The 12,217-nt window shown below is 31.1% G+C and overlaps 1 protein-coding gene across 11 annotated transcripts in view; it reads right to left on the minus strand.

Moving 5' to 3' along the window:
• The window catches only part of LOC124360721 (protein transport protein Sec16B), a 130,264-nt gene that overhangs the window by 51,077 nt on the left and 66,970 nt on the right, over positions 1-12,217 (minus strand). For all 11 annotated transcript variants that reach the window (XR_006922270.1, XR_006922271.1, XR_006922272.1 and 8 more), the window contains 3 exons: positions 9,906-10,001; positions 2,495-2,666; positions 823-1,031 (listed from right to left, as the gene is read on the minus strand). Coding sequence is in view for 8 of the 11 variants with exons in the window: in XM_046814560.1 (XP_046670516.1) it covers positions 823-1,031; positions 2,495-2,666; positions 9,906-10,001 (477 nt within the window). In the remaining 3 variants the exon portion in view is untranslated. The remainder of the gene's footprint in view (positions 1-822; positions 1,032-2,494; positions 2,667-9,905; positions 10,002-12,217) is intronic.

Below are 12,217 nucleotides of genomic sequence, written 5' to 3' on the forward strand. Positions count from 1 at the left end.
TGATATTAGTACAAGTGGCAGTGAATGTGTACTTTGAGAAGATTCGATTCTGAAATAAAAAATTTGTTTTCACAATAAAACACAGCCATTGTCAATTTTGCTAATTCATTAAAAAATTCAAAACTGTTTGTCAAAATAAAATTAATTTCTATATTGAAATAAGTGTGTGCATATTTGTATTCAAGTCCGTTTGATAAACTTTAAGGCAGTTTGTATAAAACAATTTTAGAAACACAGATGCTTAAAATATAAACTAAGAATGAACATTCTAAATAGAATGGATCCTCACACAAAATGAACAAAGAATCTTCCCACTGAAAATGCCAGAAATAACGTCCATTAGGAGTGGATGAGTCACCGCAATTCATGAGGTAGAGGGTAAATGAGTTTCTACAGCCTGCTAATTTAAAAAATACAGTAATTGCCAACAGATTATATATTAGAAGACAAAGAGTGTTACGCTTTATAGGGCTAAAATAGTGTAAGATGTCCTGCAATTGACATAATGCATTAAACTTGGAGCAAAATTAAGTAACTATCAAACAAAAAAGTTCAATGGTACTTAAAATATCTTAATGCAGAATAAAATAGAACTAAAAAAACTATTGAACTTAACAATGAAGCAATATTGTTTTACCTTCAAAAGAGTTTTTTATCTATATATTTATTTAGTGAATCTCTAAACTTTATCTTCTGAGGTTTTAATGAACCTTATTATGATCTTATGAATTAAAGTAACACATAAATTACTATGCTTTACGATAATTTGAAAATATTGATTTCTTTAACGTTTAATAAGTCTAAATTCATAATTTCCCTCACCTGAGGTTTAACATTTTCTTCTGAGTTTGCAAAATAACCAAAACCAGGTTTAACAGAGATCTGGGGCTGGGAGTCCAAACTGGTTGGCTCAACCATGGCTTGTTCCTGGACGGGGGTGGACTGCTGGTCCCACCCTCCTGCAGTAGTGGGCGTCCAGTATTCCTGTGACGAGTTCTCGGGTGGCAGGTGTTGTTGTTCTGCATTATAACCTGCATGTTTACATAAATTTTATGCATCATAAAAATAATTTTTAAATAAAAAACACATCATTTTTATAATGACAAAATTCTGTTGCTATTATATGAATATGAAACATATTTTAATAAACAATACAAGTTTTCAGTGCACATTTTAGTTTATTTTATACACTAATTTGTTCTATATACCAAAAAGTTATAATGAAATCAAAGCTGAAATTAAATTTAACATTACAAACGTAGTAGTACGTCACACCTAGTGTCACGTAACATGCTTTGCTAAGGTTTCATTCAGAATTTTAAGTCTATTGCTTATTTCATTAGGCTACATGTGTTACTATGGGGCATGTTACGATATCTAACTGTACTCAGTTTAATTACAAATTTATTTATTCTGTTTTTACTCCTTGCTATCATGTTTACCTATAAGACCAATATAAAAATGTTCACTCATGCTCAGCCAAATCCAATGAATTTGGCATGCATCATCATAGAACTCGATGTTGCCTGTATAGAAATGAAACCCAATGCAACATTTTGTCTATTTGTAAGTTCATTCTTAAGATTTCGTACAGACATACAGATAGAAATTAAATTTTCCCAGCTTCTTGAGTGACAGTCTTTGCTTACACTGAATCAAATACTTATGTACGATGAGATTTTGAAAATCCAATACCAATAATATATATATATATATATATATATATATATATATATATATATATATATATATATATATATATATATATATATATATATATATAAAATTGTGAGGAAAGCGAACAAACCCTACTTAGAAAATATGATACAGGGATCAATATTAAGACTGGCTACCAGGATGTGATAAGTTCATTTAATTTTGTATAGGTTAAGCATTTTTGTTATTTCTATTTAAAGAATAAATTAATAATTTACCACAATTATATCAAACTATTGTAAATTTACTGTATACAATATGAGGTTGAGTGGTAGAGAAGACTTGATAACTCCATCTCTTTAATAAAGGCATTTTTCATTAATTCATTAATATTTTTACAACTTCCTTCTACTAATATTTATACTATTTAACATTGTTGAATCATGCTTGATGACAGCATTTCTATGTCAAAAGACCTATGTCAAATAAATTTAAAATTATTGGGCAATTTGTGTTGTTTGTCTACCACAATAGTCATCTCTAATAAAGAAAGCACCTCCTTCAATAAATATATTGTATGTTTTATAAATATGTTGTACAATTTCTATTCAATTGTTTTACCCAAATTAAAATATTTGCAGTAACCACATTTTTAAATCAGTCTTTAGGGAATTAATGGAATGCAATTTGTAATATTTTATGTGAAAAATTCTGTATGCCATACATTATTATTATTATTTTATTGTTTGATATGTGTAAAAAATTGATCACAATGATATTCATAACCTTCTTGTTTAAAGGTTATTGAAGGAATAATTATACTTCATTACACACCAACCTGGAATTTGGTGAACTTCTTCACTTGCATTCAAAACTTGGGGAGCGTTGTAATAACTGTTTTGTGGCGCATTGTAGTAATTATTCTGTACATATCCTCCAGTACTCTGATCAGTTGTAAACCCAGGCATATTATGCTGGTAGGCTGGGTGGCTCGTATCCTGTCCTGTAGGCTGGAATTTTACAATCAATAAATTAATTTATACTAAATAACAAAACAAGTTACATAAAATATGTATCATCAGTTGCACATTCAAATGATAGGTTCATTTAATATGATTTAAGTGTTGATTTTTTGTTGTATGACATGTATTAATAAATATTTGATCAAAACATACATACACTGTTGGAAATAAAGCTGAATATAACATACCATTATTTGCAATCAACGGCAGCATTAGTACCTCTTCATAAAATTTAGTTAACAACAAGATCTTTAAATTCTGAAAAAACTGACAAGGAATACCAACAAGGTAGGAATAAGCCACACTATGTGTCGCGCAACAGGCTTTGCTGAGGTTGCGTGCACACTTCCAAGTCTATAGCTCATTTCATTCTCTAAATCACACAAGACATCTTACAGAGAAGAAACTTTTACATTTCCTTGGCAGACAAAAGATACACTGAGTTAGCCTATTGAGTGATAGGATTCAATGATGCTCAGCCGAATTCCATGATAGAACGCACCATCATAGAACTCATTCTTGTCTATACAAAAATGAAGTTTCATGCAAAATTTAAAAATCTACAGATGAAATATTCTGAAGATATCTTGTTACACGATGCATTCACTTTTATTTCATTGAGTTAGGTAATACACTGGTGTTTAAATAATAACAGTTCCAATGAGGTAGGGAGGAACTGCAAAAAAATGGTTTAACCTGTTGACGAGTGCGCACGGCATTTGCCGTGCCGCTATGACGGGCCATACTGAGTGCCTCATTGACCAGTGACAGACTGTTAGGGAGTAAAACAAAAAAAAACTTTTAAATGTTAATAAACTTGTTTATTATAGTTTAAATGTATATAAAAATACATTGTAGATTGTTAAAAGCAATAACCTCGTTTTAAAACTTTGCTAGTGTGTGATACTGCTCAAAACAAGGATATATACAAAGAGCGACCTCACATGTTGAACATTCATAGCTGGTTTCTTTTCTTCTTTGTCCAGTTCGAGTGGTGTGTTTGCATGCACACATAGCACTGCCTGAATAGTTTTCGCTTCTTTGTGTTATTCTGGGGGAGTGGCCTTATAAAATGGCGACCTTGGAGGCGTAGCGGGTCTTGTGTCCCGCCTCCGTAAAATAGTTTTTAAAAGTTATCACCAGGTACCGCCACGATACAGGACTAGCAACACTGTACAGAGACATTATTAGGAACAACTGAAAAGTTCCAAAAAACTCCGTTAGACGTCACAGTAAGTCAGTGAGAACGAACTGACAGTCATTAGTCTGCAACGGAAAATGCCGTGCTCCCTCATACGGGACCAAACGGCAAATGCTGTGCGCACTCATTTGGGTATGTTTTGCTGCACTCGTCAACAGGTTAAAAGCTACTTAGAGGGACGACAACAACTCGTTGAACTGAAACATACACACAGAGGAATCACAGAAGAAATAAGATCAACGCCTCTTCCAGTTCAAATAGGCGTGCCTCAAGGATTGGTTCTAGGACCAGCACTCTTCATCTTGTTTGTAAATGACTTGCCTCACTATGTGGGAGAATTTTGCCTACCTCTCATGTACGCAGACGATACAACCCTGCTACTTAAAGGACAAACCGCAGACGACCTGGCAGTATCATCCTACGTTGCCCTCAACATGGCATACCAATATTGCAATGGGAATGATCTGGTCGCAAACCCGACTAAAACCAGCCAGATAGCATTTGGAAGAATGACCGATGTTCAAATCATCCCAGATGTACGCTTGGAGACACATGTTAAGTTCTTAGGCTTAACTATAGATGAAAACATCTCTTGGACCCCACACATAGACAATCTGAGTAAAAAACTAAATACTAGCCTATACATGATAAAACAAATAATATCTCTTAGCAACTTAGAAACAGCTAAAACAGCTTATTTTTCTCTATTTGAATCACACGTAAGATATGGTCTTTCTGTATGGGGTGGTACATCAAAACTCAACCTAAAAAGAATCCTGACACTCCAAAAGAAATGTATTAGGGCCCTTCCCGGCCTACACCACCTGGATAGCTGCAGAGATGCATTCAGAGCACAGAAAATCATGACTGTTGTCTCACTCTACATCCAAGAGGTAGTGATGTACGTAGATGGAAAAGATCTGCCAAGGAACAAGGACACTCACCATCACAACACCAGAAACGGTGAGCTCTACATCCTGCCAGCACACCACCTAACGCTATTTGAAACTAAACCATCCTACATCGGCAGAAAACTTCACAATTCACTGCCTCAAGAAATGCACACCAAGAGAGGGAACTCGCTGAGATCGGCACTAAAAGCATGGCTCCTGGACCGACCATTTTACAAACTCGAAGAATTCTACAGTGAAACTCTCATCTAAAACTGCTTGAAGACTCAAAACTCACATTATTGTAAAAGACACTATTTGTAATCTCAATGATTGTAAATAAAGATGATTCTGATTCTGAACTTACTACGCAAGAGTGCGCTGAAACCTGAATCTTGTCACTGAGTTTTATCATTGACAAACAAAAAAATAATGGAATGGTTGTTTGTTCCATTCTATTATTTCTTTCTTTTTACTACATAAATAAGATATATGTGTTAGAATGTAATATGCTATATAAAAATCTAATGGTCTCTGTCTGTGTGCTCATATGTGTGTTACTCAATTACGTAAAGACTACTGGACCAATTGTACTGAATTTATACATAAACATTATTAGAATCCTTGGTTAACATATAGGCTTATTTTTATTTCAAAAATCCCTCCGGGTTACGCTCCACTGGTCTCCAAAATTGTAAAAATCCTATCTTAGTCTCTATTGTTGCATTACAGTAAACAAATATTATTAATTGAAAGAGCCTGTTAACCCTGCAACTGGCTTTAAGCGATTATCAACATATTAACTACATTTTCAAATGGCACTAAGCTATTTTCGACGCATTAACTATGTTGTAATATGATCTCTCACAGCAAGTCTATTTTTATTTTATTTAAACTAAAACGTAAGTAAATTTAAAGATAAAGATTTAAGGTTTCATATTATACCGTAAAACATTCTATAGTTTCATTTAATTCAACTTGCCATTTGAAAATTTTTAACTTGAATTTTCACATTTCTGTTCGCAATTTGTTCATGTAATTGCTGAAAACACAAAAATTACTGTATGTTTGTCAAAATTCCCTGTCAAGAGTTTACGTTCTACACGATTGAGTGTTGTTATTGGAAAGGGTGTAATCTTGGCTTTCAGAAACATCGTTTCAATAGCCTGTAAGCAAATAAATGTTAATACAATATTTGTTGGAAAAGGTTATATTTTTTTTAATTCCAAAATGCCTAATGCGCCAAAAAGAGTTTCATTAAATTTTATTATTATTACTTTATTTTTGTACTTATCGTTGTCTCGAAGTAGTGAAAATCATATAAAAAAAGAAGAAGAATTTTTCTAAATAACAGTATTGTTACTGAACACAATGAACTATTATTTTATTTTCAAACTGTTTCACAACCACCTACTTATCTAGTAGATAATAATGTTGTATCATGTGGTTGTCATAGTGATTTCTTATTTGTTATTTCACCATTTGTCAATACTAGTATATTATTTGCTATTTATTTGTATCTTTTATATTTTTAATCGTTTAGTGTGTTTAATTAAACGTTTGTGTAGTGTTTTATAAATTATTGGAGTAAAAAAATGGAAGTTAGTGTAAAGTTTTATGGTTTAAAGTTATGTATAGTTTTTATGGCAGCACAACCACTGTTTAATTAATTTAACCACTATTTTCAATTTGTTTTCATTTATAGTCTTGAAAGCATAGAGTATCTTGACAGTAACATCATTTCTTATTTCAACCTTTTCTGCAACTGCTGTTGAGCACAAAGTAAAAATATATGCATAGAAGAAAATTAAAGTTTTAATAAAAATATAAATTTAACTATACCTTTTAGTAGTGATATGTGTTATTTAACGTAATAGGATAAAAAACAATGTTGCTGTGGGGCAACAACAAACAACAGTTAATAAACAACAGAGTTGTAATGTGAACATTATTATTGTCATTGCAGGAAATCTACCTACAGCTCGATAATCACAGGTTGTTTATAATTTTTATAAAGCCCTAGTGTAATTTATATTTATTATACAAAATAAATTGTTCATACTGGCTATGTTCTATAGTTGTGTAAAGTTACTGTAGTGTTTATATTTATGTAATTAAAAAACTAAGATTAGTTTTATTCTATTTCTTACTAATTAACGATTTAATTATTCTATACATATTGCAAAACCATAACATAGATTTTAATTGTATGATTAATTCTCAAGGATCAAATTATATGAATAATTAATTAGTTTAAAACTACATTTAAGAGTTTTATTAAATTTTTGCAATACTTTATTAGACCAAAAGACTGTGTTTAAAATTTTAATTTATTATAAATTATCATAATCATAAAGAAATTTAATGAATAACGTGAGATTATGTCATGAAATTTTGTTTTTAATTAAACCAAATCTACTTTTTATTGCCTCAAAATAAATTATAGTTATGAGACTAAGCAGATTGAGTTTGGATACATTATGATGGTACAAAATTCTGATAGTTAATCCATGTTTTAGTGATTTATTGTATTTCAATAATGTTCCATAAGCAACAGACACTGGAAGACATTAAAATAATGTTGTAAAATAGATAGATGGACGACCGCTTTGCAACGGTTAGTCAGTAAAAGCTGCTGAAAAAACATGTTGTCACAACCTGTTGTCATTTGGTAGAATAGCTTAGCAACATGTTCCTGCTAAACAACAACAATTATGAACCTCATCCGGAATTTTTCCTTTCTGCACGAGGTAATGGATGACGCTGCATATTTCGCACTTGGCAGGAGATTGGGTTGACATTTTTCACAAAACGTACTGTCTCAGTTCTCAACATACTGACCTCAAACTGGTCTCATTGCAGAGGGGAGGAACCACATTACTATGTAGCCAACATATTGAGAAAAAAAAATCCTTCCCGCCGTGAGAGCCTCAGTACACGAACTTTCTGGATATGCCTCGTATTTTGATTGTGGTTCAGTGGACTTGGCAGGATTTAGTTGTAATAATGATAATGATGGTTCATCAATTTTAGATATGCGGATGCATTGATGTGAGTTAGGCTTTCTGCAGTGTCACTTTTCTGGGGATAATGGAAATCAGGATGAGTACCAATTTTTCTACCAAAACCTGACATGACAAATCAGGAGATTCTAGTAGTTTTGAGAAACACGCTATATATGTGCTGACTGTGGAGAATCTCTGTACGTGGCATATACACTAGGCAGTAGCTTTTCACAATACCACTGCAAGCTCTGCACTTAATGATTAAATAAAGACTATCTTTTTAATTAATTTATTTGTTACTATTTATGTTTTATATTTATAGTCCTAGGAGACACTGGAGGGTAGTGATGAGTCAAAGCAAAATCTTGAAATAATCAAATTTTTAATAAGAACTGGGATTTAAGAATTGTTTGATGAAATTTGACAACTGAATATACCGGGATTCACAGCTTTATTAATTATTGGCTGATTGGCAATATGCAAATTAGCAATCTCTAAATCATGTTTTTGTCATAATTTATGTTTGAAAAACTGTAGATAGATAAAATAATTAAAAGATTACTATAGTTTTTAAAAATAATACTATCCTTGCTGTTTTTATTTTCTATATTTATGTTCATGTATGAACACGAGTTTGCTGTGTTCATTTGCAGATGATAGCTGATTATCAGTAAGCAAATTACTTATCACTAAAAGTTGTTATTGTCACACTTTTTGTGGAGAAATATGTAGATAGATAACTAAATTAATAAATAATTGTAGTTATTTATATTATATAATATTTTGCTTGCTGTTCGTATATTCTATATTTATTTCTGTACATTGCAGTGTGTCTGCTGAATTTGTATGTTAACCCTTTCAGGGCCAGAACCAAATATGAGATGTTGCAAAATTTTTTCACATATCATATCCGTTTGTAACTAGTCAAAAGTGCCAGGCTAAAATTGGCGATTTTGCAGTCTCTTAGATTAAAATTTATAACTTTTCATAAAAATTAGAGAATGACCTAAAAGTTGCACCAAATTACTCGTATAGATATATACTATCAAGAAAAAAATATATAGATGTAGTTTTAAGTAATTTTAAATTTAAAAAAAAATAATGTTTTAATAGATTACATACAAAAATTTTATTTTTTTATTTTTTTGTAAATAACTAAAAAAGGAAAAATAATTTTACTGTGGGAAGCTATTTTATTTATTGTACATTTAGAAAGGAACAACCATACAAAATTTTGTGTTATTTCTCTCATAAATAAATTTTTTATAACACATTTTGTATAAATACGCATAATTGTACTTTGCAACAAGTGATAAAGCAACTGACTCTTACACTGCAAGAAACTTAAAATAAATATTCACATTATGGATGTACCGGTAAACAGATGATTGTAGGATCCATAAACAGTTTCAATACAGTTAAAAACACGATTTACCAAGAAATATTTACACAATTTTATTTGAAATATATTTACACTTTTTCTATTTACAAATATGCTACTTAAAATTTCACTCCCGTGAGATCGTAAATTGTCAGTCATTGTAACTACTACACACAATAGCTAAGCACGTAACTACTAACACTACTAATATTTACAACCACAAAATAAAATAATGAAGAAGAATCCAGCATACAATAGTACGATTACACTAAAGCATAAAGAATTAACAACAATAGATTGAGTCAGCTGATAATGTCAAAAGACAATTACGAAATAAAAATGCATAGACCTCCAAAATAAAAAAGATATTCATATTAATTATCTACAAATATACCAGGGAATAAAAAAACATAAAACTTTAATCATTTGACGTCGTATTTATTTAAGAAAACGACGAATATCAAGGTGACTATATATTGCCGCCTGGCACTTTTCAGACGCGATCTATGGCGGCAATATATTGCCACCTGGCCCGGAAAGGGTTAATATAAATTTACCTTACATTTTTATTTACAATTAACTTTTATTTAGATTACAATTTCTGTAGTTGTATAAATATTTCTTCTATAAAATATATGTATGTTTATACCTTAGTATTATAAGCGATCAAAATGCACAAATGGGAAAATCTTTGCATGGAGACATGTTATAACTGGGTTTCATTGTATAATATAGGAAACTACTGTTTACCTGAGAAACAAGTTCAACGCCATTTACAGTGTCCAGCTCAGACACTGTAGATGTGGAGATCCCATGGGTTAGGCCTCTTGCAAGGTAACTTGGATCCTGAAATCAAGAGTTCAACCAAGAGTGTTAATTAATTTTTTACAAATATTACTTGCTTAAACAAATTCAGTTCTTTATTAACAGGTTGTATATTTATCTCCATGAAGACAGCACACATTGCAGACATAAAATATACAAAATATTAAGACAATGAAATAAAGGCAAATTTGAAAACACACAAAGTAAAACACACTAATAATATATCCACATACAACAAATAAATGTTTACAATAAATATCTTCCTCAAAGTTGACACGCTGTACTGTGTTCAGTGTACTGTTATCAATGAAAAATATCTGTGTACAAGACGATTAAAGTCTTCCCTTGCTAATTTTTATCAAATAAAAATTAAACTTGGGGATATTTTTAAGTCAATATTGCCTACTTTTTGGTATATTAAAAACTTTTTGGTGGTGAGCTCTCAAACAGCAAACCCTCAAATAAAAATAATCATAATGTAACCTCATTTATATGATATATTTTTTTAAAGGAGAGAAATCACAGGAATTTGTGCACATACAGAATGTTTTTACCTTTTTTTTTTGTTTCAAGACATATTAGGTAAATGTTAAAATTAAACAATCTCAGGTTTTCTATTGGTTTAAATATAAAATACAGAACAAACTGTTAAAACCCTCCAAACAACACCACTGAGTTTTAAACACTCGTTCGTAACTGAGAATTGCCAATTTTCATAGAATATCTAGTGGAATTGGAGCTCCTTTCACGTTTGAACATCTTAATGACAGTTCAATGTCTCCCTTTAGAATTCTGAGGGCACTTCATAATTACCCATTGAGCAGGTTTGAGGCAAGCTAAATATTGATCAATGAATATATTTGTGATGTCAGTGGTCCTATCTGATACATCATAAACGGTAAAAGGCCCTGAAGTTTGTTTTTATAGATAATGATGTATAAAAACCATATTTATAGTTTATACCTACAATGTAGTAACATTTTTATCATAATGATTCACACAGAATCAGACCGTATGAGCATAAAACGTAACGAATAAAAGACCAATAATTAAGATTGTAAAAACATTGTTAAATGTTACTTCAATTAAACAAAATATTTTAAGAAAAAGAATCCACTTGTCTTAAAAATATTACATTCATGCTAATTTCAGAATAGTTAAATGGTAGCACATTTATCTTAAACACATAAATATACAACGTGTAACTATGAATAATGAGACTGACCCTGCTGCGGATCAATAGAGGCATGGATTAACCATGCCATTAATCAACAGCTGTTTAGTGTGAACCCTTCTTTTTAGTGTGCAGCTAGTCCTGCTTCTGTGAACAACACCATTTAGTCAGAGCCTACATTTGTGTTATTGTTGTTTTTTGTTTTGTCAGATAAAATGGTTAGTGTAATAGTAGAGCAATGAATTATTTTGAAATTTTACTTTAAACTTGGAAAATCTGCTACTGAAAGAAGCATATAATTCTAATTATAATTTACTGAAAGAAGTGAATGGCATTGAATGTTTATAGCAGGCATGTGTTTTTTGTAATGGTTCAAGCATTTTAGAGAAGCCAGGTCGCCCTTCAGTTTTAAAAAAATGGATGAAAATGCCTAAAAAGTCGGTAATTTGTTTCGGCCTGACCGTCGATTAAGTATTCACGCAATTGGTGAAAGTATAGGTATTGATAAAGAATGTGTACGGCAAATTTTACATGACAATTTCAACATGCAAAAATGGTGCCTAAAATTGTAACTTTTAGAAGTAGCTCACAAAAATGTTTGTAGCTGTGTAAAGAAGCATTTCAGGAATATAAATAGATGTTCATGGAACACTGAGTTTTTATTTATCTTTTATTGAAGATCTTACTTATATAGGATATTATAGATTATATATAATTTATGCAAATATAATGGAAAGGATTCTGATCTAAGACTAATTAATTGTGTTCAGTAAAATATGTCTTTGTTTCGCACAACAATGAATACTGCAAAGATGGTTTACTTGAAATAAAAACTGTGAAAAACATCTTAAACTGGCATCTGATTACTAGACAAAATCAAAGACAGCTAAACGTGAAGAATAACTCACGAGATTCCTATTTGTGTAACATTTGGTGTGGTGGTAAAAAAACAAGTTATTTTTAGTGATAGCTATTGCCACAATTTGTATCAGTTGTACCTAGTAAAAAGTGAAGTTATCACAAATTGTTGGAGGGTTATAATACTCAATACTAATTATAAATT

The sequence above is a fragment of the Homalodisca vitripennis genome, chromosome 4 (assembly GCF_021130785.1).
Source record: "Homalodisca vitripennis isolate AUS2020 chromosome 4, UT_GWSS_2.1, whole genome shotgun sequence".
Classification (NCBI taxonomy): Eukaryota; Metazoa; Arthropoda; class Insecta; order Hemiptera; family Cicadellidae; genus Homalodisca; species Homalodisca vitripennis.